This window comes from Ailuropoda melanoleuca, chromosome 16, assembly GCF_002007445.2.
Source record: "Ailuropoda melanoleuca isolate Jingjing chromosome 16, ASM200744v2, whole genome shotgun sequence".
Classification (NCBI taxonomy): Eukaryota; Metazoa; Chordata; class Mammalia; order Carnivora; family Ursidae; genus Ailuropoda; species Ailuropoda melanoleuca.
In genome coordinates this window covers 3,759,985-3,787,198 of record NC_048233.1, presented here as the reverse complement: position 1 = coordinate 3,787,198, position 27,214 = coordinate 3,759,985, and the positions used below count along the sequence as shown (strand labels likewise).

The window sequence follows — 27,214 nt, the reverse complement described above, 5'->3', positions numbered from 1 at the left end:
AAACTCCTCTGAACACAACTCATGGCAGCAAATGCATTTTACATCGTGCTCAGTACACACATACGTGCACACGCACAACTGTAACACCTCCCCTTACTGTGAGCAATGTACTCTGATTTTTTCCACTGTTTTATTCTATCCGATTTCGTTCAGCCCAAAAATGCTGACCACAACCCACCAAAGGACTGCAGCCTGTAATGTGAAAAAACACTGACTTAGAGTGCGCAGAATCAAGAGCAGAAGGGATAAAATTGGCCCGAGATATAATTCTGACTGTGGTCTGGATCCTAAGCCTGCATCAGATTTTAAATGTCTCCTGTCTCATAGACAAGGTGTTTTGGGGTGAAATGGGAGCAAGGCTTACAAAGCTGCATGACACTTAAAAAACATGGCAAAATGAGAAAGTGCTAACCTGGTTTCTTTGCTAAATTGAAGAAAATCATCTCAGGGCTGCTGGGGACAGTTAAGACCAGAGTGTAAAATGTCCTGAAGTCTGTCCTCAAAAGCAAAACAGTGGGCCATTCCTGTAATAATCACTAATGCCAACGCCTTGGAGCTGTGCCAAGGGAGACGGAGCCTGGAATGGGGGGAGACCTTAACTCATTGCTCCACAGGCCCCAAAGCCAGCTTCCTTTACAGGCACCGGAGCCATGCAAAAGATCTGTGCTCCCTCCTCACGAACAAGTCTGTTTGCCCTACAAGGAGAGTGGGGAGCTCCGGAGAGGGGGCGGTCCCAGATGATGTGGAATGAGGCTGGGGTCCTACGATCCTGTTGATGTGATGGGTAAGGTACACGAGGAAATGGACTGAGGATCAACTTGCCTCTTCTTTCACCAAGAAGACCATGAAGGCTACAGTTCACAGCCCCCCTAGGGTGGCTGCCATCCTTCCACGCTCCTCTGTGATGTTTGCTCCCTATTCTGCCAGCACCATGGATACCTTGGGGGGTGGGGTGGTTCGGGAGGCTCCTTCTTCAGCTAAGAGGGCAAGTCTGGCTAGGTGGGATCGTGGAGGCTTGCAGGAGCACACTGCGGTGGCTGGTCCGGACGGTAGAGGGTTTGGTGAAGCAGGGCACGGACGGCTGGGACGTCGTCAGGATCTGAGGGCAAGAAAGGGGTGGGTCAGAGGTGGGGGAGCTCCTGGGCGCCTGGCACAGGGCTGCTCCTGCTGCAAGCTCTCCTGGGACTCACCCACGTCCAGCTCCTGCAGGAGGCTCTGGAACTCTGGCTCAGCCTCCAACAGTTTCAGCAGATTGGTCGACTCCATCCGCTCAAGCTGCACCTCCCAGTACACGTAGACCTTCTGGTTGAATGTGACGTACACGAGGCAGGGGCTGTTGCGGCCCTCCTTGCAGGCGTAGAGGCCTGAGGGGTGTGTGTGGGGGGGTGAGACAGAGGTCAGAGAGTTCCAGTCGTGGAGGGAAGGGCAGAGTATATGATGAGGGCCTTGGGAGTCAGCACTTTCCACCCTCCCACAGATGTCAAGCAGAATACTGAAGGCCCTCTTTCTATTCCTTTTGTGGTGGGAATGTGGAAAAATAGGTAAAATATGTGGCCCATTTCAGCTATGGAAAAACACCAGGCAGAACAGCACCCTTAAAGAGACAGTTGTTGATTTTCCCATCATCGTGATAGCCCTGGAGGAATGAAGGGCAGTCTTGGTAGTCCATGGGGTAGGTTAGCAAATGCAGTCAGAAGACCCAGGTTTCTCTTTGGTGGCCATCCCTTCTTCAAAAGCATTTTAACCTTTCAGGACATTGGAGAATGTACCCCAGAGCACTGTGCAATTCTTAGCATCTCGGCAACTGAAGATATCTCCATGTTCCCTGAAAGAGCCAGTGCTGCTTTCCAAGTCCCTGATTTGGAACTAATGCGAATGCTCTGGGAGAATGTTGCTCACAGAGTTCTGACATTCTCAGATGGGAAAGAACCTCCCAGTGTCTTCACACATCCCAGAGAGATTATAAGAACTCAGCCCATTCTTTTTTAAGTAAGTCTTTTTTTTTTTAAAGATTTTATTTATTGGGGTGCCTGGGTGGCTCAGTCGTTAAGCTTCTGCCTTCGGCTCAGGGCATGATCCTGGATCCCTGGGATTGAGCCCCACATCAGGCTCCTCTGCTGGGAGCCTGCTTCTTCCTCTCCCACTCCCCCTGCTTGTGTTCCCTCTCTCTCTGGCTCTCTCTCTCTCTGCCCAATAAATAAATAAAATCTTTAAAAAAAAAAAGATTTTATTTATTTATTGGAGAGAGAGAGAGAGAGAGAGAGAATGAGTGGGGGAGGGGCAGAGGGAGAGGGAGAAGCAGACTCCCTGCTGAGCAAGGAGCCCAATAAGGGACTCAATCAACTGAGCCACCCAGCCGCCCTTTGAAGTTTTAAACAAGGAGTAAAAGAAAGTGACAGGCCCATCTCTAACTACCTTCAAGAATGGGCTGAGTTTGGAGCGCCTGGGTGGCTCAGTCGGTTAAGTGTCTGCGTTCGGCTCAGGTCATGATCCCAGGTCATGGGACTGAGTCCCGCAGCATCGGGCTCCTTGCTCAGAGGGGAGTGTGCTTCTCCCTCTGCCCCTCCCCCTGCTCGTGCTTTCTCCCCTACCTCAAGTAAATAAAGTCTTAAAAAAAACCCCAAAAAACGAAAGACCTGTACAGATGGCAACCTAGTACCCACCGTCACCCTGTCACACAAGTGCTGAAGAGCTCGTCTGTTTATGGACTTGAGTTAGGGGACGTGGAGAAAGTGGACATGAGAGGCGGACAAGCGTGGTGAGAGAGGGGCCACGGGCCAGGCTCCCACCTGCACAGAAGGCTCGGATGTTCTCGTCCACTTGGAAGCGGACAACGGTGCGGTTGTGATCAATGATGTACGTCTGTCCATCCCAGGCACAGGCAACCACCTCCTCATGCCCGTTGCCCTGAAAAAGGCCAGAGACCAGGCTGCAGGGGTGGCCAGCAGCTCTTGTACAAAGAGCCCGGGTGACAGCGGCTAGATGAAAGATGAAGGAGCAGAGCGTCTGGCCCTGCGCCACAAACAGCCAGCTGGGGAAGAAAACAAGCCTAAGGTTCTGACGGAACTTTCTCCGCGCGTCCGTGGCCACATGGCCAAGGAAGCGGGCATCAGTATTCCCAGTCTCCTATGGAGGAAACCTCTGCTTCTGGAAGCGAAATCACTCGGCAGACCAGGGAGGCAGTGCAGAATCAGGGCTCACCCCCAGGCCTGTTGTACTGGCTTTAGAGCCTCGTGCCTCTTCTGCTAAACCATCGCACGTGCACAATGGTGCGGCAGAGTCTGGCCTCACCTGCAGCCTCGGGGGCTGCAGCCTTAGGAGAGAGAGGCTCATAGACAAGAAACAATAATTATAGACAGTACATCTGGAGTTGGGGTGAGTAACTCACTTCTGGACCCAAATAACTGATTTCTCTTTGGAGCCATTACCGCTGGCAAAGTGCTGCCGAGAAGGGAACAGTGCTGGGCACTGAGCAATACGGAGAAACAGACGCACTTGAGATGCATCTGGAGTCCGTCTGAAGAGACTGAGATAAAGGTGGGGAGGGAGCTGTGGAGGGAGAACGTCTCACTTGAATCTCATCTCTCCATGTCCAGAAGGTAAGAATGTTCCTCTCACCGTGACATCCAATTTCTCCAGGGCGAAAAGCTGGTGATCCACCTGCACCGACCACAGCAGCTTGTCTGCATCCTCCATAAGCTTCAGTGTCCCTGGGGGGGGGGGACAGGCAGGCCAGGGTGGGACAGGAGCCCTGAGCGGAGCCCACAGGCACCTAGCTCCCGACCCCAGCAGGAACTCACCATCCAGGGTACAGAGGGCAAAGAGGCCAGAGCCACCCCTCTCAGCATTGTGGCCTGCGGGTGCGACAGAAGGACCGGAAGAAGGAACCGTGAAGGGCAGGGCCAGGTCAGAGCGTACAAGGTGAGGGGCGGTCCAAGGCGGGGAGGAAGGGAAGGCCCTGCCTCTCCCCTCTCCCAGCACTGATGATTGCCCCTCGGCTCCGTCTTGTGCCTCCAGCCCACCCTCACCTCGTTTGATGTTGCCGATGAGGTGGGTGGAGACGTTCTTGTTGTGGATACGGCCGGACGTCTGGTGCAACACGACGTCTCGGGCAGCCAGGGTCTCCCTGTGTGGGGCAGTGGGGGATACTAAATGGGGATCAAGTGAGCCTAGTTCTCCAGGACTTTTGTGGCCCCGATCTCTGTACGAGCTCCCAGGATGTGAATCAGCCTGGAAACCGATCGCTGAGCCTGTCTGGCCCGTGTGCAAAGTAGAAAAGACAGGGACAGAGCTGCCAAGTTAGAATCCTGGAATCTCCTCCAACTGCTACAAGGTTAAAGAGCAGGATTCTCTGGGTCCCCAAATAATCTTCCTCAGTGGGACAAAGGTACCGTGCCGGGAGCCGGCTGAAGCAGCTCCACCAACTGCAGACCGGGCCTCTGCCACGGGAATCCGGGAGCCCGTCTGGATTCCATGCACCCCACAGGCCTGCACCTTACCTACTGCCCTCCGGGGCCCCCTCCGACGTAGTGGGGGGCCCGGCGTCCTTGTTCCAGGTACACAGCAGAATGGCGTAAGCACAGCCTGGCTGAGATACCATCAGTTCAGGCACACCCAGGGGCCCCGGAGTCACCGAGAGACTGTCCACCTGCACCAGGGAACGTGGGCTGACGAGGGCTGGGGACAGAAGGAAGTGGGACCCTCCACAGAACAGAGGACAGCGTGGGGCAGGGCCCTGGGAACAGTACCCTGGGCTTCAAAGGCAGCAGCAGGAGGAAGAATGCGAGTTCACGGGGCTCCTGCCTCGTGCCATTCTCTCCACACAGCCCACCTGCTCTGCACTGCGTGTGTGTCCTACGGGGTCCACACCCTGCCACAGAGCACATCACACCACCTGCACACTCGTAACGCTTACCCAGTGCTCCCTCCTCTCTGCCTAGGGTTAGTCATTTGCCCCTAAGACCCTGATTTGAAACTCTCTTCTTTGGATTTCTCTCAACAAGAAGATGTTCCCTTCCCCCCACGCTAAACCCTGGCTCATGACTGTTCTCCCTGGAGCTCCCTCCAGGAAGGCCTCCTCCTGCCCCCTGAAGTCCCCGAGCCCCACATTCAGGCTCTCACCTGACCCTCCAGCGTCCATTTCTTGAGTGACACCAGCTGCCCCGTCGGATGGTCAGTGCCCTCGCCCAGGTCTTCCCAGCGGAAAGCCCGGACCACGCGGTCTGTGTAACCTACCACCAGCTCACAACACCCATCTCCATCTGTGGACCCAGAAAGTAAGACAAGTTGGGAGCCACACATGTAGCCATGAGCTTGAGTCCTTCACACACGTCCTCCCAGCTGCTCCGCTAACACCACCACTACTGGTGCTTTCACCCACCACAACTTCAGACCCGAGCTGAACCCTCACGCACCGTGTGTCTGCACCTGCTCCCCTGCCTGCCTTGGGCGTGGGACACTCTACCCCCCAACTGTTCTGTGGGTCCCATCACTTCTCCCCTCGTGCTGCTTCTCCCAGATACACATCTCAAGTGTCCTGATTCACGCCACGTACCTACCACCACCTTCAAGGCAGCTTTGGGCCAACACATCAAGTCCTGTATCTGTAGGGCTCACTCCTTGCCACCTTCAGCCTTCCCAGCAAGGACTTCCCTGCCAACTCCATTTAGAATTGGCACCTCTACTTCCCCACCCTGACACACTCGCTAGCCCCTTTCTGTGGTTTCTTTTCTCCACGGCACGTCCTACCTTCTAACATACGACTTCATTTTCTGACAACATTTTATGCTGTTTATTTTCTGTCCCTTTCCAGTAAAGGTCCAAGAAGGCAGTGACTTTTGTCCATTTTAATCACTGCCTAGAACGATACCTAGTTGATAATGGGAGCTCAGTAACTCAACATAAAATGCATAATAAATTGCACACATGAATGCCACCTCCTTCCCTGAATCCCCTGAAATCTGCTCTACTACCCAGTGACTCCAATTCCCCGGCCGCCTGCAGAGACAGCCATGCCCACCGATGTCGCTGATCAGCATGACCTTGGTGTTGGCAGGGATGTGCTGCTTGAACACTGGATGCTGCTCCTCTCCCGTCAGGCTCTCGTGGTGCCCAGAAGCATCCAGGGCCTTGGCAGGTGTCAGGTCACACAGGTGAAACCATCCTTCAGCACTCACCGCCACCACCAGGTTCTGGGAGAGGCAGAGCATGGGAAGGATGGGCTGGGGAGGGAAGGATGGGCTGGGGAGGGAAGGATGGGCTGGGGAGGGAAGTCTGGGCACGAGCCTCGTCATTAAAGCACAGAAGTGAGAGGGCTGAAGCCTTTAACTCTCAACTGGTTTCCACCGGAAGATGGGGATTAATGTAGACCAAGCCTTGGAGTTCTACCAAGAAGTTGCCCTAGGGTTCTTACCTTTCCTTTATTACATACATCTCCAACCCCAACGCAAGTCAGCTGCAAAGAAAAGGGGAGACACACTGAGAGAGACCAGTACTCCCTAAACTCCGTGAAGCAAGGAGAGGGTTCGCTAACTACCATCGTTCGCTAAAAACTTGCGCCATGTGACCTACACCAATAGTTTGTGCTAATTGAGTTCTTACGCTATGGGTTTGGTTTACCCAGACACCAACAGGAAGACCTAAAGTAGTTAAGACGGTCTGGGCTGAACAAAACAAAAGTTTCAGACCTCATATAGCCAGTTTATCATATTTCTAGATATATTCAAAGTATTACCCCCATTTTCTACTATACTTTATAAGATCAGATGACTTCAGCAGCTTTGAAAGTACTAAGGGAGCCACTCTACAAGAGAAAATAAAAAACAGCCCACCAGCTGGGAGCACACTGCCTGCGGGCTCCCCTCCCTGAATCAAATGAACCCTGAAGCAGCAGCTGGGCTGAGGAGCTGGTGAACTGGTGGGACACACTGGTGGGCTCCTGTGTGGCTTAGCCTTGACAGTTTCTGCACCGAAAGGATCCCTCCACCCCTCCAGTCCCAGGGAGTTGAATACTGACCATGCCCTGGCAGGAACAGGTGAGCCACGGCCGGCTGTCGTCATTCTTATACACGAACAGCTTCCCACTCGTGTCCCCCACCACCAGTTCATTTAACTTCAAATGGGGAGAGAAGACAGTGTTAGGATGGGATCAAGCTTTTGTCTATGGGGCCCATCCTGAGACACCACAAGACCTCAACTTGTATCCTCATCAATTAAAAAAAAAAAAAATCTTGGGATGCCTGGGTGGCTTAGTGAGTTAAGCGTCGGCCTTCAGCTCAGGTCATGATCCTGGGATCATGCCCCGCACTNTTTTTTTTTTTTTTTTTTTTTTTTTTTTTTTCCCCCCCGCCGTCTCTCTCTCTGACAAAAAAATAAATAAAATCTTAAAAAAAAAATCTTTTGCAACCAACAATGCCAGTTTCCCAGAGTTTCTTTCTTTCCCTGTAGGGAGGGGTGTATGTGTGTCAGGGGAGGTTAGCAGAATGCAGCAATATAGAAATTTACGGCCCTTCCCAGAGAAGTCTGAGAATGGAAGGGCTTCACAGGCCGCATGCCTGCTTCAGTTCTCCCAATCTGTCCATTGTCAATGGGACATGTTTTGAAAACAACCCAAAACATTTAACTTTTGGAAAATTAAACTTCAGATTACATATTTAATCAAGAGCCAAATGAAAAAACAAGGTCGGCTCTGGGGGTCCTCCTTCCTCTCCCAAGACCTCTGGATCACAGTGTGTTCGAATGAACATACAAGGGATGTTGGTGTTGGAGGGGACGACGGCATGAAGAGGTTGGGGCCTCAGCCTCCATGCTCTGGGCCTCTGGCGCCCTCAAGTGGTGGCCGAGCTCTCAGGAGGGGGGAGCTCTGCACAGAGCCTTTTCACTATTTGTGTCTGGGTGTTCCATTTTCCCAGCGGTTCCCCAAAGGCTGGCTACCTTTCCAGGGACTAACAGTGATAAGAAGGTAGCACCAAACCCCTTTTCCACAAATAGCTTCCTGATTTCCCCTTGGGGGGTGGGGCCAGTGAACACCTCCTTCAAAACAGAGTGGATATTAGATTCTCAAGAGCTTTAATTTTAAAGGCAACAAAAACATAACACATCAACAGTAAGGAAAAGTTAAAAATGAACTGGGATTTATTAATAATGATTTACTTGATCTGAATCTTCGATTTATTTTTTTAAAAATAGTTATGGGAGTTTCTGGTGGGAATATTAGATCACAGAAGCATAAAACAAGTGTTTTTTACATTAAACTCTCTCCACCTGATGTTTCCATTACGGCTGCCCCAGAGGACTTTGGCAGACACACAGGAGAGTGGCCGCATGGCACAGAGGCTCAGTGCAGCTACTGGATTTGAATCCAGCTCCCTATGCTTAAATTTTCTCACCTATAAAACAAAGATCATAAGGGTATCTACCACATAAGGTTGTCACGAGAATTGAGCTAACAGCAGAAGGCCTTTAAAACTGACTGGGATAGAGCAAGCACTAACACCAGGTGGTTTTCAGCCTCTAATTAAAGGCCTCCAAGGCTAGGGACCCTAGAATATTTTATACAATCCATTCTTTTTAATACATTCATTCAGCAAATGCCATAGTCCATAACAGGCCCTCAATAAAGGCTTACTTAATAGACTAATAACAAAAAAGATTTTTGGGGGGGGTGCCTGGGTGGCTCAGCTGGTTAAATGTCTGCCTTTGGATCAGGTCATGATCGCAGTGTACTGGAATGGAGCCCCACATTGGGCTCCCTGCTCAGCGGGGAGTCTACTTCTTCCCCTGCCCACACCGCCCCCCCACTCATACTCACTCTCTCTCTCAAATAAATAAATAAATAAATAAATTCTTTAAAAATAAATAAATAAAATCTTTTTAAAAAAATATATTTTTTAGGGGCGCCTGGGTGGCTCAGTCGTTAAGCGTCTGCCTTTGGCTCAGGGCGTGATCCCGGCGTTCTGGGATCGAGCCCCGCATCAGGCTCCTCCACTGGAAGCCTGCTTCTCCCTCTCCCACTCCCCCTGCTTGTGTTCCCTCTCTTACCGGCTGTCTCTCTCTCCATCAAATAAATAAATAAAATCTTTAAAAAAAAAACCTTTTTTTTTAAGAAACAAAGAAAAATCAGAATTAAAGAGAATGCCCAGTCAGCCCTTGAGTTTCCAGGGAAAGCTAGACAATGAGTTGGGGGTACAAAGGTAAATGCTGCAGACTCCCCACTGAACCTCACCGTTTAACAAGGGCATGGACCCAGGAATAAAATGATAAAACAGTGTGGTAGGTGCAGTGAACAAGTAGTGTGACCCAGCCGGGCGATGACAGGCAAGACAGGCAACAATGAGGTAATGGCTGGTCTCCTGGAAGGGGACATTTCCATTTCCAAAGTGGCCCATCTGCTTTCCCGCAGCTATAATGCTTCCCAGCAGTTGTGCTTCTCTGTGGCTGATCCTGGCTCTGGCCTCTGGCGGTCACTCACTGACACTCCAGCACCCCAGCTGAAGAGTACCATCGCCAGAAATACTCAGGGAGAGAGGAGGTGAGGTCTTTGATCTGCTACAGCCTTCTAGAGACTTCCCCCTGGTGTAGCCAGGCTTTTTTGTGGGCAGTCCAAGAAGGTGTGCATTCTATTTCTGCCTTCCCCTCCCCTCAACTTACCAGGAAATAAATTAGTTTCAAAGAACTTTAGGCTATTGATTTATTAGGATGAAATAAGTCTTTTTCCTGCCCCAAATTTTCAAGTGCTAGCCTGGGGAACGAATAACAGAATTTCTATCTACACTCATGCAGGCTGAATGTACCAACACTAGGCAACTATCTCAACTACTTGCCCTTCTTTCAGTTATATTTATCAATAACAGGCGAAGCCCTTCAAATTGCTTTGAGAGACATAATCACATTTGCTTTCTGTAACTGTCTTCATTTATTCAACAAACACTTGATGAGTGCCTACTATGTACTACTCTAAGTGTTAGGAATATAGCAGTGAAAAAACAGATAAAAATTTCCTATCCTTATGAAGCTTACATCTCAGATTTTAAAAAAAAGGTAGTACAATATATCTAATATTGCAGAACTGAGCGTATTAATGCAATCCACTTAGAAAAGTTCAATTTCCGGGGCGCCTAGGTGGTGCAGTTGTTAAGCGTCTGCCTTCGGCTCAGGGCGTGATCCCAGCGTTCTGGGATCGAGCCCCACATCAGGCTCCTCTGCTAAGAGCCTGCTTCTTCCTCTCCCACTCCCCCTGCTTGTGTTCCCTCTCTCGTTGGCTGTCTCTCTCTGTCAAATAAATAAATAAAAATCTTAAAAAAAAAAAAAAGTTCAATTTCCAAAAAAGCTGATGCTGTGAAGCTATGAAAAAAGGCATGTATTTTTCGAAACCTTTTAAACACAGAAGACAATCAGATAACACAGAAAATAATGCACACCTAAAGTCACTCTCTAAATTTAGTATTTGAAAAATGCCTCTCTTGATTTTCTCATAATATCGTAATGCTTGGCTTATGAAGAAATGTGAAAGCCCAGAACACAATACAAATTTATGAGAATAACTCCTTCCTCCCTCGAGGGAGGAGAGCCAAAAGAGGCCTCATAAAATACCTTCTCTATCACAGCACAAAGGAGGCTGGGGGGGGGGGATGTTTTAGCCCTTGTTTTTTTCCAGAGAAGAGAGCACAAAACAGTTAGGGAAGTGAGAATAAGAAGTAAGGAGGCAGAATAGGGAGATGGGGCAGAGAGTAGGAGAGGATGGCAATAAGGTGCTTTGCATCAAAAATATAAAATAATGAATGAAAACATACAGTCTGTTAAAAGTGTCAGCAACAGCCCCCATCCCCTTTGATGCTCCACCCCAAAACTCTTTACATGTTTTAATCAATGCACCTCCTTACATTTTGTTATTCTTGTGACTATCACCCCACCTGAGTATGAACTACCTTAGGGCTGGCACTGTCTTTTGTTCATTTTGGAATTCCCAGAATATAGCACAGTCCCTGGCGCACGACCGGCAGTTGAGTAAATATTTGCGGAAAAATAGAAGCAAACACTAACAACACTAATAGCTGTGTTGCCAGGCATAGTGCTGCCTGCTTTACCTGTATTGACTCATTTAAACAACGAGGAAAAGAACGACTGGGGAGAGATGGAACGGTAGATGTGAACTGTTTTTGTAATTCAACCAAGGTGTAGCGCTTTCAAGTTGCAACACCCTTGCGTGTTCTATGAAGCAGGAACTACAGAAACCCGGCAAGACTGGGGTGGGGGCCTGGAGAGGCAGAAAAGTACAGCAGTGTATTCCAGTGCAGGAGGCACGCGTCAGCACTGCACACGCGCGCTATAAGCTTATTTTGAGGCTTGGAAAGGTAAAATGATTTGAGAGGTGATGCCCCTGGAGAAAGCATCACGACAGAAGCAATGAACCAGGAGATCTGGCCACCAGCGTACCAGGCTCCTACTGTGAACAAGTTACTGACTTAGGCAAAGGATCAGTTATCTACGCCCCTCAAAGAACACCAGACCAGGCAACCAGAGAAATTCCGGGCACATAAGCTACCCGCAAGTTCTCCCTAGGCCACCGCGCCAGCCGCACGGCGCAGGCGCGACGCGCACGCGCACGCCCACGCCACGGTCGGCTTCTCCACTTCCCTGGCCCCGCCCCACCCCGAGCAGAGCCGCCGAGCCGGACCGCGTCTCTCGCAGTGCGCATGCACTGACCGTGTCGTTATCGACGTCTCCGAGGCAGATCGCGTGCGGGAAGAGGCTCCCGCTAAATTCGAGGGCCACGCGCTGCACGTAGCTAACCGACCTCATCGCACTGCGAGGGCCGAGGGACCGGGGAGCCCAGCTAAATGTTCCCCGAGCCCCTCCCGAGAGCCGCCCGAGCGGAAGGCCAGCCAAAGCGGAAAGTTACGTCACCGCCTGAGCCTCCAATCGCGGCCTTCGTCGCTTAATCTTAAAGAGGAGGTGGGTCTTCCGAGCCCTCTGGGCGTGGGGGCGGGCTTACCCAGCTACCTACGTGATTGACAGGGGCCTGGGCCACCCCGTTCCTCCAGAGCTCCTGAGAGCAGGGGTAGACCAAGCCTGACGGGGGCCGATCTGTTCCCTAGGCAACGGGCTTGACCTGATAACCTTGACCTCTTTGTTGTCCTAGCGATGAAGATTCCCGGCCATCAGACTAAACCAGAGATTCATAATTAATCGTAATTACAGAAAACTGTATGGTTTCCAACAGTGTCTAAAAAAAAAAAAAATGACATAGGTACCCGTTAGGAGTCCTGAAAACAATGTAGTGAATTGAACCGGCATTTAGAAAAACAGAATGAATAGAAAATACCAAGTGACTTTCGAGTAGTAATTATTCGTTCTGTGAAACCTTTGTTTCATTTGTGTATATTCATATATGTATATTTTATATACTGACTTATGTGAAAAAAATTTTAAATGGTGTGCGTATGCTTTTGGGTTCAGTGGTTTGAAAACCACTTGCAGGGAAGCGCATTTCGTATATATTGTTTCATGTAATCAGCACAACCACCCTGAGAGCTTGTATTAATATTCCAGTTTTTTGGATGAGAAAAACAGGTTCCGCAAGATTAAGTAACAAAACAAAGTTGTAGAGATGGGACACAAACCAAGACTGTTTGATCCAAAACCCCAGCTCCTTTCTACCATTAATGCCGTAGTTCCTAGGAAAGTCCTCAAGCCAGAAGTCAGGTTGCTGAAATTTTGCATCTGTGCTGCCCTGTGCCCTCCCCCTCCAGACAAAGCTCTTGCCTCCCTACCTCAGTGGCCTTACTCTGTAGTAGAAAGGGCATGTCACCATCATGGTTGGCCTCTTGGGGAAACTTCATGTTGAATCAAGTCCAGTCTTCGGGGTACCTCATCAATCAGGGCGTCGTCTTATTTGTAAAATTGTACAGGTGTTCAGTACATTTTGAAGTTCAGGTCTGCAGGTCCAGGCCAGTTTATACATTGGTCTTTTGGTCTTTCAGGAGTCGACATTGTGAAAATAAGGATATTTACCTCACCTGGGGAGGTTGGGCCAGGGGATGGTCCCGCTTTCTGTATCTGAACATAGTGGGAGAAGGCACTGGAGGGCAGGACCTTTTTGCCTGTGGGTGGGTGGGGGGATGGCACATTTTGTCCCAGAGGTCCCAATGGATCTAACAGCCAGATTAGACGAGCACAAGGAACAACAAACAGAACAGTAAACAGGAGGCAGTCCAGACAAATACTGAGGACTGTGGACACACTCAAGTTTCTGTTTTTGGTGGTATACTGTGGGCTTGGCCAGGTTCATTCAGAGGCTCTGTGTCACACAGGTGTGCTTGGTGCTTTCAATACATCATCTCTGGGTGCCTGGGTGGCTTCTTCGGTTGAGCGTCTGCCTTCGGCTCTGGTCGTGATCCTGCATCGGGCTCCCTGCTCAGTGGAGAGCCTGCTTCTCCCGCTCCCTCTGCTGCTCCCTCTGCTTGTGCTCTCCTCTTTCTCAAATAAATAAAATAATAAATAAAATCTTTAAAAAATAAACAAACAAATAAATAAATCCATGATCTCATTATGGAGAGGTTGCATGCAACCTCGTCCTCTCCACCACATCTCTTTTCTCTCATTCTAGCTCACACCTTAAGCTTCATTGTAGGTTTTAAGGGACAGAAGAACAAAGGCCAATTTCAAAATGTTTACCTTTAAATGTAAAGTTAAATCGTTTTGAATTATGTTTCTTTTCACCGTTATTTCTCCATTGTTTTCTCTTTTTCCAGCCTTTTGAATGAAATTGTAAAATAAATAAATATATAAATTCATAAGTGACCCAGGACAAAATAGATGAGGATCACCCAGCTTCTGCCACCAGGTGCCCTGGCCTGACCCAGTTCTCTGACCCAGCACTTTCACAATGCCTTAGTTTTATCTTCTTCAACAGTTGCGTTTCTTGTTCTTGACCCTTCTGTGCCAGGGGTTGCCTATTAATGTTTGTCCTGTAGGTCCTGTCATTATGATGACGTTATGTCACATGACAGCTTGGATCCCATGCCTTTTGGCTTTTGTCAAGAGAACCAAATAAATTTAGAAAGGGAGTTAAGATAGGTCTCCAAGAAATAGGACATGAATCAAATCTTTCTACTCTCCCCACTTGCATCAGCTACTTTAACTGCATTGTGTGTTACAGTCTTGGTAAGTGGAACACACTAGGCGTTGCAGAGCCATGTGGACAGATTCCTGGCTCCACAAGGAACCCCCCTGTTCTTGGCCCTTTCTAATGGAATGGGTGGTGGGTCTCCACTGGCACCAGCTCTAGAGCTCGTCTTTTTTAAGCCAAGCACTGTCTGAGCATGGGTGTTGGCTTACTCCCAGAACTGCCTCACCAGGCCATCTTCTGGTTAGATGACATGGATACAGCTGTATGGCTGGCAACTTCTTTACCAGCCAGCCAAAGGACAGCTTCATTTGAAACCTGCTACGGGAAGGGGCAGGGGCGGGGAGTGTTAAGTGGGAAGCATTTCCAGGGAGATTCTTTGTCCATTTCTTCCTCCAAGAGTAGGCAAAACGGTCCAAGTTCTGTCTGCCTAGGATGGCCACATTAAGAAATGGACCTTTAAAACTCTACATCTGAGGCCCAGAGCCACTCACCATCCTGGGGGCAGGGCCTAGGGCTTCCTAATGGGCTCAGTTTGAGACTTCATCGTTCCCCTTTCCTCTAATCTACAGTGTACCTTCGCATGCTAAAGGTCCTGGGAAGTCCTCAAGTACGGAAACCTGTTTTCTCAGACTTACCTGACTGGGAATCAGGCAGAACACCAGTGTGGGCAGCCCTGCCGTGAGTGAAAGGCTGGTCGTCAGAGCTCTCCTTTTGAGTCCCACCCGCTTCCTCACACATTTGGCTGCGTCACAGGGGATCACCCACTCTGGAAAGCTTTGATCCTAAAGCCTGTCAGCGTTGTTATCTGGTCTGGTTTGGTCTTGTTTTAAAAGATTTTAAGTCCTCTCTACACCCAACGTGGGGCTGAACTCCCAGCCCTGAGATGAAGAGTTGGATGCTGAACCGACGGAGCCCGTCAGGCGCCCCGCGGTTGTTGTCTGGTAGACTACTGGCTACTGACTGAAAGACGAAGAGCAGTCCTTCACTGTCTCTGGAGTCCAAACATGAGGAAACAAAGGATGATGAAAACGTTCCAGAACTAGATAGAGGTGGTGGTCGTACAGTGTCGCAGATGGACTAAATACCACTGCATTGTTCACATTAAAATGCTTAATTTTATGTTGTGTGAATTCCACCTCAATTAAAAAAAAAAAACAACAGTTTTATGGGTGAAGCACGGCTGACAGTTGGACCCTATGGCCTGGGGGAGGGGCACAGATCGGACCGTCCTCTCTTCCAGCCAGAGAAGTCATGAAGGCTTTGTTTTTTTCTTGATCCTCCTTCTTCAGAACCACTTTGTGACTCTCATTCTTACTTTGCCCCCCAAATTTGTATGTTTAGTGTTGTTCATTACATGCTAAACAAGGTTTTATTACTATCCTTATCCTTAGGTTTCATAATTGAGGACAGTGGGTGGTGCATTTAAGTTATCTGAGGTTGGCAAGCAGCCGGGGAACTACAGCCAGAAAGTAGCAGTAATGATTTCCAGAACGAGGACAAGTTCTCTTACGTAGGATCTCTTTACTTTGGCTTTGTTCAGCACTGCCCTTTTCATTTCAACTTCAGGTTATAAGGCCCTGAGGTGTTCTGCATTTGGGAAGGGATTGGAAGAAACATGGTAGACAGGAATAAGGAGATTCCACTCTTAAGCAAAATGAGGTGTACAGTTCCCCCCTTTTATGGGGATGTGGCTGGTAGAGAGTGAAGGAGTCAAGGGCTCTGCTGCTGGTGTAAGGCAGGCAGGGTGGGGCCCCGCAGGGTTTTGTGGACCTCAATAAATGTTCTAACCTTCTAAGTGGGATGGGAAGTCATTGACAGGGTTTTAAGCAGTTGGACAGTAGACCCGGCTGGAGGCTCGTCGCGACTTTGGGGAGGGGCTGCTAGAACGGAGATGGGAAAGACTTGGGAGATCAATTTATAGAACTTGATGTGAGGGTCAGCACTAGGACAAGATGAACCCAATCTTAAAATTCCCAAATCTGCAGTAACAGCTAGCAGCGTTGGTTGCTACTGGTTTTCCTTATTCAAGCACATTCTCTCCATCCGGGCAGATTTTGAGTGTTGGTGAGGAAATGTTCAACTGACGAGGCTACGAATTTGAGCACGGTTCGGAGAGGGGAAGTACATGACCCGTGTGTTTTTAATCCTCGACTTCTGGCCACTGAAATAGAACATCTTCACGGTATGGTTTTAACGTTACATTAACTAAGGCTTATCCAGCTCCAGGATTCTATGGAAGTGCGTTCGTTTTAAATTCCTGGAATCCCATGGAATCATTCAAAGCTGGAAGGAACGTTAGTAGTGTTTTGTCCACCCCCCTATTTTTGCAGCTAAGGAAACAGGCTCAACTTGTCCAAGGTCACATGGGCCTCCTAGCAAGTTTGGATTTGTTCCAGATTGCTCATATTCCAGGCAAACCCCTCTCTAACTTGAGTCTGGTTTTCCTCATCTGCAAAATGGGGTGTTAACTCCTTTGTAGGATGGTTGCAAGGATTAAGGTTAATTCACATGAGGCTTTTGGTTTAGTGCTAGGCTTACGTCCTAGGTGCTTCATGGGGGTTAGCGACTGTCGTTGGCTACAGGGGCAAGATGATCTTGAAATACCAAAAAGACCCAGATGCACAGGACTGTGTGGACTCAGCAAGACTGTGAGCGAGCACTGGGAGACTGAACCAAATCTTAGTGCTGGCTCATGGTACCAGCCATGGTGTAGGACTTGGTGAAATTTTCACACAAATTAATCTTCCTCAGTAAAAGCATGCAGTTTAAATGTCTTCTGGAACCTATATACTACCACCACTGTGCAGAAAGGACAGCTCACACAGGAGGGAAGAGGGCTAAGGCCACCGATAGAGGCTCTAGCCTGCAGCCACAACCATCTGGATTAGACGAGACTTGTGCCCCTTGCCTTCTCCCAGGGCCCCGGAATGCTACAGGAGCCAAAGGTCAACACACAGAAGAAAGTATAAGCTCTTGCCTATTAAGGCCTAGAGGCAAGCTGGAAAGCAGACCTGAGCTGAGTGCCAGAGTGTCCTGGCTTGATGGCGGTTCTTCTGTACCTTAACTGTGTGAAAGGTTTCTGACTGGAAGATCGCTAACAGGGATTTTTACCATGAGAAGAAACCAAGAAAGCCTGTGCTTTGGGCTAAATTACTTGCTTCTACTGGATCAGTTAGGCAGTAGACCAGTCTAACCCAGAGACATACAAGTGGTCCCAGCATTTTACATCTTTCTATTTTCCTCCTCTTTAGTGATAAGGAAGGAAAGCAGAGCTATGAAAACGTGCCCGGCTGTGGGGCACGGGTGCTGGGAACCTATGGGAGGCTGAAGGCACTGCCCAGCTCCCAGAAGCCCTGTGCTGGCACCACGCCACGCTCACAGGCGGCTTCATCAGCCGCCGCACTTTAAGCAGGACTGGGGAGGAGGTGAGGACACTCCCTCAGTTTTGCCTCCCAAGTGTAGCCACCATGCCCACCCTCTGAGGCCAAACAGCAAGGGTTGCCTGACACCCAGGTTTTATTTCCACTTTATTGCTCAAGCACAGAACTTGAGGTAAGCCCGGACCTTCAGCAACGTGCAGAGAAGAGGCTGAGGGGGTTGGGGACACAACCTGGCTGAGAAAGGAAATGGATCCAAAGGGAAATACTGGTGGGGGGACAGGTGGTGGTCATCAGGACACCAGAAGACATCTCAGCCATACCATCTGGGGTGAGGATGGGAATAGAGAGCAGTAACGGGCACAGCAGTGGTTTTTCCCATGCCCCTAGCACCCACATGGAGGCCCTGTGTTCGGGAAAGGACCGGGAGGAGGGAAAGACGAGGAAAATGGCTGCCCAGGAGTCTCCCTCTCCACCCTGGTTTCACATCAGACCCCATGTAGCATCCCTACCACTCACTCCTTCTACCATTTGAAAAATGGACATAGCGAACAGAAGAAGCAAAATAAATTAACGTTCTGATGAGTGTGCGTGTGGATGGACATTCATTCACATGTAATGGGGGAAGGGGGAAGGGAAGAGGGGGTGACACCATCTAAAACGATCCCCCAGCCTACTCCTTTCCCCCTTCCCCCAAAGCCACCATCTAACCAGATAGAAAAATAAAGGTCTAATTCACTCAAAATTCTTCAGTTTTTACAAAACTAACAGGGTGGAGGAGGGGAGGGAGCAGGGGAGGCAGGCAGCCGCAGGAGTAGGGCTGGGCAGAGGCTATGCTTCCGTCTCCACCTGAGGCTGGCTCCCTGCCGCATCGTTCTTCTGCTCATCCTTCATCTCTGCGTCAGCATGATGGTCTCCTGCAGCTACTGCTGCCTTGGCCTGGGAGAAAGGAGGACAGGAAGGGGGTGAGTTCCAGTTCTCATGCATGTCCCCACTGCATGTCCCTACTCCCACTTGCCTGCACCAAGCTGATGTGGTGACTGGCTGTATTCACCTACCACAGTGACACCATGCTGGGTCTGCACCACACACACTCACCCTCCAAGTAAAAGAAAAAAAAAAAAAAAGACACACGCTAGCTTCTAACAGAATAACACTGACACAGCCAACGCCCTCTCTAGGTATGTCCTAAAGATACAAACACACAAGTATACGTTTACAAGATCATTTAGTGCAATACTACTTAGAACTACACTCGTCCAACACGCTAGTGACCACCCCGTGTGTCTCCCGAGCACTTTACAACTAGGTCAAGCTGACGTATTTTAAGTACAAAATAATATGGTGGATTTCTGGAGACTTAGTCTGAAAAATAAATAAATGCAATTTAAAAAAATCACAAGTTGCAGCACTTAGATACCTTGGGTCAACTAAATATAAAATTAACCTCACCTGTTTCTGTTCACTTTTTTTTAGCATGGCTACTTAGAAAACTGAAAATCACTACAGTTTGCATTCTGTTTCTATTTAACACTGCTGGCTTCAAACACTGGAAGATGAACACGGACTGGGGAAAACAGTAGGGTCTATGCCTACGATGGAATACCATCAACACGGTGAGGAACGTGAAAGCTGTTTTTTATATTGACATAAAATAATCTTGCAGGGATGACACGAAGAAAGCATAATGTACAAAACCGGTAGAACATGTTGCCTTTTATTAGAGAAGAGGAAGAAAACTGTCTACCTGTCCATGTATAGAATTTACTGGAATCATCTAAACAGGGGTCATGTCCAGTTGCTTCTGGATGCCGGGAGAGAGGCTTTTTACAACATATTCTTTTGTGCGGTTTCACTAGAACGATCTATTACCTATTTAAAACAGGCTTTTAAAAGTGAGGTTTTAAAAAGGCACAGAGGACGGAGGCTGGGAGGCACGCAGAGCGCAACCAACTCCCGACCTCTAGGGCTAGCCAGTGGGGTGTTTTTTTTTTGTTTTGTTTTGTTTTTTTTTTTAGCTCTGATCACAGAGGAACCGTGGCCCCCACAACAGCGGTTTTTGCCAAGGGGACGTACGTGTTATTGCTCCAGGGACGAGGGCAGCAGCTGGTGTCCAGGAGTGGCGCACAACCAGAGGCAAAGAGCCACAGCAGCTGGGTCAGGCGCAGGGACGAGGCAGCGCCTTTTCTTCGGTCTATCCCCACCATTCCCTGTCCCAAGCCTTACCTTGCTCTCCTCCTCTGCCAGCCTCTCAAACATGTTGGCGTACAGCTTCTTCTCCCGCGCGAGCTGCTTGCGGATCCGCTGCTGGCACACAGCCAGCTGGGCCTTGGCAGCTTTGTTGCTGGGGTAGAGCTGCAGGACCTTCTGGAAGTCAGCCCGTGCCAAGTCAAAGTCATTCACCGCCAGGTGGGCCTCTCCGCGGCGGAAAAGGCCCTTCTCATTGTTGCTGTCCAGTTCCAGGGCCTAAGGACGCAGAGAAGAAGCAGCGGGGAAACCTCAGCAGGACTGAGAACACGCACCACCGGCTCCACCTCAGGAAGGGGTCTTTGGGCAAGAAATGGAAAAGACCAAGGTCTAGGAAGGAACCCCAGTTAGTCCTGGGCTTTCGATGAGAAAGACCCTCGACGTTTCCATTCTCTCCAGAATAAAGCAGGTACTCAGGAGGGACAGGCTAGGAACCAGAGAAAATGCTATGGCGGTTCTTCCCCTCCGTGGTTCCTCTACCGCCACGTTGGCTGCCTCCTACCACTGAAGCCAAGGTGCTTGCTTCTTGAAGCCCTCGCCTCTGAGCCCTTCATCTCAGGGCTCCCACTGGTCCCCCTGCTACCCTATCCCTACCCTCGTCACCGAGGCCAAGTTTTGGACCTGCTGGCAACTCACCCAACCGAGCCTGTGACTGTTGCTCCCATCCCTCTTTAGATGGGCCTCACCTTGTTACAGCTTTCAATGGCAGCTGAGAAGGCCTGCAGTTTCAGATGACACATGGCCAGGTTGAGGTGGGAGGCCAGCCGAAGGGCCTGTGCCTTCTGTGCGTCCTCGTTAGAGAAACTGGACTCGTATTCCAGCCAGGATACAATCTTCTTGTACTGCAGTACAGCTTGCTTATACTTGCCTTCCTAGAAAGGGAGGGAGGCTCAGGCACCAGGCTGTCCTCCTCTATAGGTATCAGTGACACATGGGTGCAAAGGAGGCCTGCCGCCTCTGCCCCCCCACAGGACCAGCCAGCTCCGATCCACGCCGTTAAGACTGCAGGTGCTCCCTGTCCCCTCCCTGGGCACGTCCTCAGGGCCCTGGATGCTGGCTCACCTTGAAGTACACAGTGCCCCGCTCTTTCACTATGGTGCTCTGTTCCAGCTTCTCCTCGGAGTTCATCTCCCAAGACTCCTTGGCCTGCCGTACCCCAAGGGAGAAACAAAGTCATCAGCTACCCCAGAGCCACGTACCGGAACTTGAATTCAGGACAGAAAGGACCTTGAGCAAACTCACCTTCTCAAAACTCTTAAGGTGTATTTCATATTTCAGCTCAGCATTTGGTGGGATCTGGAACTTTTCCTTCCCCACGTTGCCAAAAGCATAGCTGTGGGGGCAAAAAAACTAGGTCACCACAGCCACGCTTAACCTGCTCCACACTGAAAAGGCTTCCTGTCTGTTTCCTGCGAAGCACCTCCCCATCCCTTGAGACTTGGTTCAAATGTTTCCTGTTTGGCAAAATCTTCCCTGACCTCTTCACATAAGTAGTTGGTCTCTCAGCATCTTCCATATCCTTCTAACTCATACTAACGCTGGAACGGTTACTAATTTACGAATTACTGAATCTCACCGAACGAGTCCCTAGAAAGCAGGAATGTCTTTGGATACCTACAAATTTTCAGCAATGTGTCTGGCACATAATAGGTGTGTTTCAATAAATGTCATTAATGATCGAATATGTTTAATAGGAGACAGCAGTTTTGACACTAGTAGAGGAAGAAACCTGGAGCAGCCATGACTGAAAGGATTAGGCTTTGATTCCAGATGTGGACAGTTATGACCACGCTCCCAAATACGGAGATCGTGTTTGCTGTGCCAGAGTCACAGGGACCACTAATGAGGCTGTGGGGGTGGCGAACACACACAGAGGAACAGATAAAAACGGCTAATTACACTAGTCATTGTGGACATACACATCTCTGACCTTGGGTCACCCACCTGCTCTACCAAGTGCGCACTCCTCACCTGGGCTTGAGGTACACAACGGAATGTTCTCCTTTTTCCATGCGCTGAACGGCTTTCTCCAGCCCGCAAGGCAGGTCCAGGCTCTCCCCCTCGCCAACCTCAAAGCGGAGCTCCCGCTGGTCAAACATCTGGTCCTTGTAGTACCCTTCCAGTGCAACTGGCATGAGAAAGAGGCAGCGTGCCAGAGATGTGAGCAGGCAGGGGGCTGAGGAAGGAGGCCACTGGCCTCCCTCCATGAGCTCATCACTGCCTGCCCCCAAAGTGCCCTTGTCATATTCTCGGAGCTGGAGGGATGTTACGAAGCTATGGTCCAATCCCTCATCTCTCAGACGAAACACTAGGCTCAGAAAAGGAAGTGACTTGCCCAGAGCCACCCAAGAACTAAGTACCAGAACTGGAATGGAAGCCGCAGACTGTGCTGTCTCACCCTCCACAATGGCGCCCTCGTTGGGCCTGGCGTAGCCTTCGCCCCGAGTCCGTATTCTCCGGATGATCCCGCCATCTTCTTCTTCTGTCAGGTCCTCTCCCCTAAACTCGAACAGCTCCACCTGTGGGACGAGATGCAAGGCGACACAACTCCCTTCAGCCTAAACCCATTAGCAGAAGAGTCCCTGGTCACTGCCAGACCAGGCCTGAGCACAAGGGCAGCCATACCAAGAGCGGACAAAGTGGCACTTTTACTAAGTTTTGGGAGCTCTCGTCGTAACCTTTGTAGCAGTGGGCAGGTCACACAGATTTTGTTGACCTCACAAGATCCATCGATTTACTACCTGCTCCACGCAGGAAGGACACACTCTAGCCAGTCCTAATCTAGGCGCATGAGAAGGCCAATCTGGTAGGCAGTGGAAATGACCCAACAGCTTTTAACGGTCTTGCGAACACTCTCCAAATATCCACAAAGGAGGGCTCAGCCACTCTGACACCGAATGGTGTCAAGTTCCACCTCTCAATGAAGGCTTATCCTCATCCCCTCAACCCATGGCGGGCATCTCTCCCCTCCTTTGATCTCTAAAGCACCGATATGCTATACTGTCCTTTGTAACGATACAGATTCTGACCCCTGACAGTCAAAATTATAACCAATCTCTGGGCATGGCTCCTGAGAGAAAATATGCCTCAACCCTTACCCCGTGCTTCAAGTCTGAGGAGGGGTTTGTGGCCACCTCTTCCCCCCCTAAATCTCCACCAGCCGCCGCCTTCTGGCAGCTGCAGGCTCTGTGCACAGCAGAGCCAGATACGCTCTCCAGGTCCCTTCCTCCCTTAAGGCCAGGCCCTTAGCCTTGGCTACATTGTCTCCAAGCGGCAGGAAGCGCTGGAGGGCAGCCAGGCCCTGGGCTGAGGTCAGGCTGGCCCTTTGCCTTGCTCTCTGTGCCTGGACACTCACCTCAAACACAAGCGTGGCATTGGGGGGGATTTTTGGAGGGCTGCCTGCCGAGCCGTAGGCATACTCTGGTTTGCACGTGATGTGGCACACTTCTCCCACCTTCATGGTTGCTACAGCAATGTCCCAAGCCTTAATGACCTCCCCTGTAGGTACAGAAAGCAAACAGGTCCTCCTTGGCAGAGATCTGACCATGGGCTCAAACAGTGGCACCGCAGACCTTTATTACACCATGCCCACGGGGAAAATGTACACTCTTCAGAAACGAGACCAGGGAGGTAGAGAACCTGGTTGCAGGAAGCACTGTCAGGTCTCAGACCTCTTAAAAAAAGAAAAAAAAAATCATTCAACCCTGGAACAAAGGAGTTCAAGAAACAAGACAATCCACCCCAAGGAGGAATTAAGGTGTTCAAGAGGTGATCGGGGAAGGCGAGACAGAGATCAATATGGTTCCAGGAGAGGGGGGAAGAAAAAAGTTAACAGAAGAGTAATTCACAGATTGTAACAGACCATTCCTCCTGACACTTTTGAGAGTATGGTTTCTGCCTGTGACAGCTTATATCCTCAGAACCGATGCTACCAACCCACTAACCACGCGCCTACCTTTGCCCAGGTCAAAGGAGAATTTGTCCTTGCGGTCCAGACTGGAGTCAAACTTGGTGCCATCTAACAGCCAGCCAGTGTAGTGGACAAAGACACGGTCCCCGATCATGGGCATCTCGGTGCCCGTGCCCTCTCGCTTGATGACCTGGGAGGAAGGCAGAGAAGGTGAGTACCCAGGTGTGGGGGCAGAAAGAGGCACCAAAGCTGCCTGCACACCTCTGATGGAAACACAGAGGGACTCCTCTGCCTCCTTGTAAGCAAAGGGACTAAGCCTCAAATGATTCCGACATGAGGTCTGGCTACACGCCAATGGACACCCCTACTGACTGCCCCCCCTCCATCTTTCTTGAGGTGCAACAGGGCTTGGTTTGAAAACTAGAGACAAAAGACCCAAGTTCAAGTTTCTGCTGTATGATCTTGTGCAAGTCAAGCTCTCTAGAACTTATTTGTAAAGTAGTGATAATAATCCCTATCAGGGTTGGAGAATTAAATCGGTAGAAAGTTAAAGATGATTATTATCAGCAGCAAAGGGGGAAGCACTTATGCAGGGTTTCCTCATTCTTCCTACATGCCGGTGGTCAGATCCAAGTCTGGTTTGTGGATAAGTGAAGAGTAAGAATATGAATAATGAACAGAACAGCAGCTGTCCAAAAGAGGTGAAGAAAATACCAGGTCACTGATGAGCACAGGAGCGCTCCCTCAGGCCCTAAACTCTGACTCGGGACACGAACATTCCTGGCTGGTAGGCTAGTGGTCTTTTGAGGGCTGGAACATTTCTCAGGAACTTTAACAAGCTCTGCTGCTCTTCTTCACATTTGGAAAAGGTAACAAGGAGACTCCATGGGTCACCTGGTAGGTATGTGGTTACCTTCTAAGGGAAAGTCTGCATGACAGAATGAACAGAACTCGAGGAGTAGAAAGACAAGGGGAAGGAATGGAAGATAAAAGGGAAAAAGACCCTTCTGGGAATGATAACCTTGTAGAAACCACCAGGACGCTGGAGAGATTACGGGAAGCCACATGCCTCCTGGAAGAACAGTTTAAGATTCCAAATCTGGGGCAAAACCAGGAGCATTTCTGGACCAGATAAGGGCTCCCCGAGGTCTCTAGCTTTGCCCAGGCCACCCCCCCCCCCACGTGCGGAACGGAGCAGCGGGAAGCCAGGGTGGAAACACTGGAAGAGGCGGAGGCATGAAATCCAGGCTAGGATTTCGCCATCCTGCACTCTGCAGAACCTGCTCCGAAGCACCATCAGAGTCGTCCCGACCCAGGTCAAGATGCCCTGCCCCCTCAGTACTGGACCCCTCCCCTTCGCTCCTCCGAGGCTCCCAGCAAAGCACCTCCTCCACGCCCCACACCCCTTGCCCCGACTCACGAAAAGGGCGGGCGAGGTGGGAGGGGAACTACAGGTCCCGGCATGCACCGCTCCCTGGTTTTCCCGGAGCCGGGGGGGAGGGGGGCCAGCATGGCTGAGCTGGTGACCTAGCTGGGTCCACCCAGCCTTTAGGAAGGGGGTAACCAAAGGGACGGAGGGCGCCAGAACCTCTCTCGCGGCCAAGCCCCGGGCGCCAAGTAGTACAAAGACCTCTGGGCCAGGAAATCACTCTGGTGACCCCGCTTCAGGTCCTAGCTAATATTTAACTGCCCGGGGGACCCGAGATCTCGCAGCACCACCGGCGAAGGCGGCCAGGGACTTCCCGGCTGCGGCCGGCGGCGGAGGCGCAGGCGGCCTGGCCGGGGTCGCGGGGTCGCGGGGTCGGGGAGAGGTGAAGTGAGAGAGGGGCGGCGTCGGGGCCGGAGAAGGAGCGGGCCCGGGCCGGCCCCTGCCGGGGCGCACGCTGTCCGGGGCCCCCTAGCTGCAGCTCGCATGCAGCGGTGCGGCCCCGCCCCTCCCTCCGCGCTGCACCGCGCACGCCGGAGTTGGCGCTGCAGTCCCGGGCCCGGGCGCCGCAAGGGCTGGGGGGCCGGGGCCTCACCCGGACCGCGGGTACCCCAAGGGGCCAGAGAATGGCCGTGGGGAGGCCCGCATACCTAAGTCACCCTCTGCGAGCGTGCGGCGGCCCTCCCACCCCCGAACAACGCAGCAGAGTCCAGAAAGGCGATGCAACCGGCCGCCGGCCGCACACCCGGCTCAACGACCCGCCCGGACGCTGCAGAGACGGCCCGGGGTTCCCCAGCTTGACGGAAGGTCGGCTGCGATGGGCGCCTGCGCCGCCGCCCCTTACCTTCAGCACGCCCTCGTCTTGCTTGGGGCTGATGTCCACCCCCTCGAGGGGCAGCGGCGCCGACTGCGCCCCGCTCTCGGCCGCCTTCATCTCCTCGGCGGTCATCACCGCTCGGTGCGCCGTTTACTCCGGGAGTCAGGCACTGGGCGCGAGCCAAGCCCTCTCAGCCGGGCCTCTCTGCACGGGTGTGCGGGCGGGAGGGCACTGGCGGCGGCAGCTGCGAACCGGTCGAAGGCTCGAGCACCTCTGACTCCCGGCGCGCTCGCAGCCCGCGGCGTATCGGGCGCGGGAGCGAGAGTAGGTGGGTAATGAGCGGCCGCGGGGAGCGATTGGTCCCACCCCGCCGCGGAGGGAGGGGCTGGGAGGAGCTGGAGCGGGAGCGAGGGACGGAGGGGGAGGGGGCGGAGAACTTTCTAGAGACGGCGGCTGCTAAGCCAGTTCGGTCTTCAGTGCTAAGGGTGCTTATGTGAACGTGTGTGTGTTTTGTTTGGGGTGGGTTGTTTTTTTTTTTTTGGTTCATTTCTCCTGGCTGCCTGTCCTCCCTCCCCCCCACTCCTGGGACCCTCGGACTCTGGGGATTTCCCCCGCTCCCCCCCCCCCCCCCTCCGTCGGCGCCTTCCCGGGCCCGTTTCCCGGTCTAACCGGATTCTTCCAGATCTTTCTCCATCCCCCTACATCACTCCAATACCGAGTCTGCCAGCCTCCCCAGATCCGCCCTATACATTGCAGCCTGCAGCGTGGTTTGCTTAGAGCCCCGTAGCCGGATGTGAGTGGCAGCGCGTCCGTCTCCTCGCACCCGAGACGCGCATTTTTATAAAAGCCAGTCGAAAGCGCAGAAGGCATGGCCTCCCCATCTTTACTTGGCGAGTGTATACTTAACAAATTGGGGAGAGTGAAGGAAAGGGGAGTCAGGCGGGGAGAAAATGAGTGAAAAGCGGTAACCCCAGTGCACAGAATCGGGGAAAGCAACCTTGATTTCCGCAGAGCCGGGAACACGTGCCGCCTTTAGCTCTTTAAAATGCTAGGAGCGCCGATTTGCAAGAAATGACCCGCTAAGCTAAGGACTCTTTAAATGGGGCGCATATTAAAGGGACCTTCCCCGCCAATAGTAAAACGACCGTTTAGATTAATTCTTAAAAATAAAAATGGTTTCAAGTCACGAAAAAGTCAGTCCATTTTACCAAAGACCCACAGGAAGGAATATTTGGTTCTCAAGTGTTTATCAACTGCCTGCGGCGTGCAGAGTGTGCAACTCAGAGCTCTGCAGCACCTAGTTACCTAA

At 51.1% G+C, this 27,214-nt stretch overlaps 2 protein-coding genes and 1 long non-coding RNA gene across 3 annotated transcripts; 1 reads left to right on the top strand and 2 right to left on the bottom strand.

The window, feature by feature from the left end:
• Nucleotides 1-22: 22 nt before the first annotated feature.
• ITFG2 (integrin alpha FG-GAP repeat containing 2) lies at nucleotides 23-11,894 on the bottom strand. The gene is made up of 12 exons (XM_002914110.4): nucleotides 11,704-11,894; nucleotides 7,016-7,111; nucleotides 6,413-6,454; nucleotides 6,020-6,191; nucleotides 5,122-5,261; nucleotides 4,500-4,648; nucleotides 4,029-4,126; nucleotides 3,801-3,854; nucleotides 3,619-3,710; nucleotides 2,790-2,907; nucleotides 1,191-1,364; nucleotides 23-1,099 (listed from the first exon to the last, which is right to left on the bottom strand). The coding sequence occupies exons 1-12, from the start codon at nucleotides 11,797-11,799 to the stop codon at nucleotides 996-998; spliced, it is 1,335 nt and encodes a 444-aa protein (XP_002914156.1). The 5' UTR covers nucleotides 11,800-11,894; the 3' UTR covers nucleotides 23-995.
• LOC109488615 lies at nucleotides 11,819-19,737 on the top strand. The gene is made up of 3 exons (XR_004621515.1): nucleotides 11,819-11,952; nucleotides 16,180-16,310; nucleotides 18,982-19,737. It is a non-coding gene; the product is annotated as an uncharacterized LOC109488615 (long non-coding RNA).
• Nucleotides 17,639-26,188, bottom strand: FKBP4 (FKBP prolyl isomerase 4). The gene is made up of 10 exons (XM_002914109.4): nucleotides 25,933-26,188; nucleotides 23,708-23,852; nucleotides 23,108-23,250; nucleotides 22,151-22,271; nucleotides 21,724-21,880; nucleotides 20,995-21,085; nucleotides 20,815-20,898; nucleotides 20,439-20,624; nucleotides 19,732-19,971; nucleotides 17,639-18,444 (listed from the first exon to the last, which is right to left on the bottom strand). The coding sequence occupies exons 1-10, from the start codon at nucleotides 26,035-26,037 to the stop codon at nucleotides 18,337-18,339; spliced, it is 1,380 nt and encodes a 459-aa protein (XP_002914155.2). The 5' UTR covers nucleotides 26,038-26,188; the 3' UTR covers nucleotides 17,639-18,336.
• Between the last annotated feature and the right edge of the window lie 1,026 nt (nucleotides 26,189-27,214).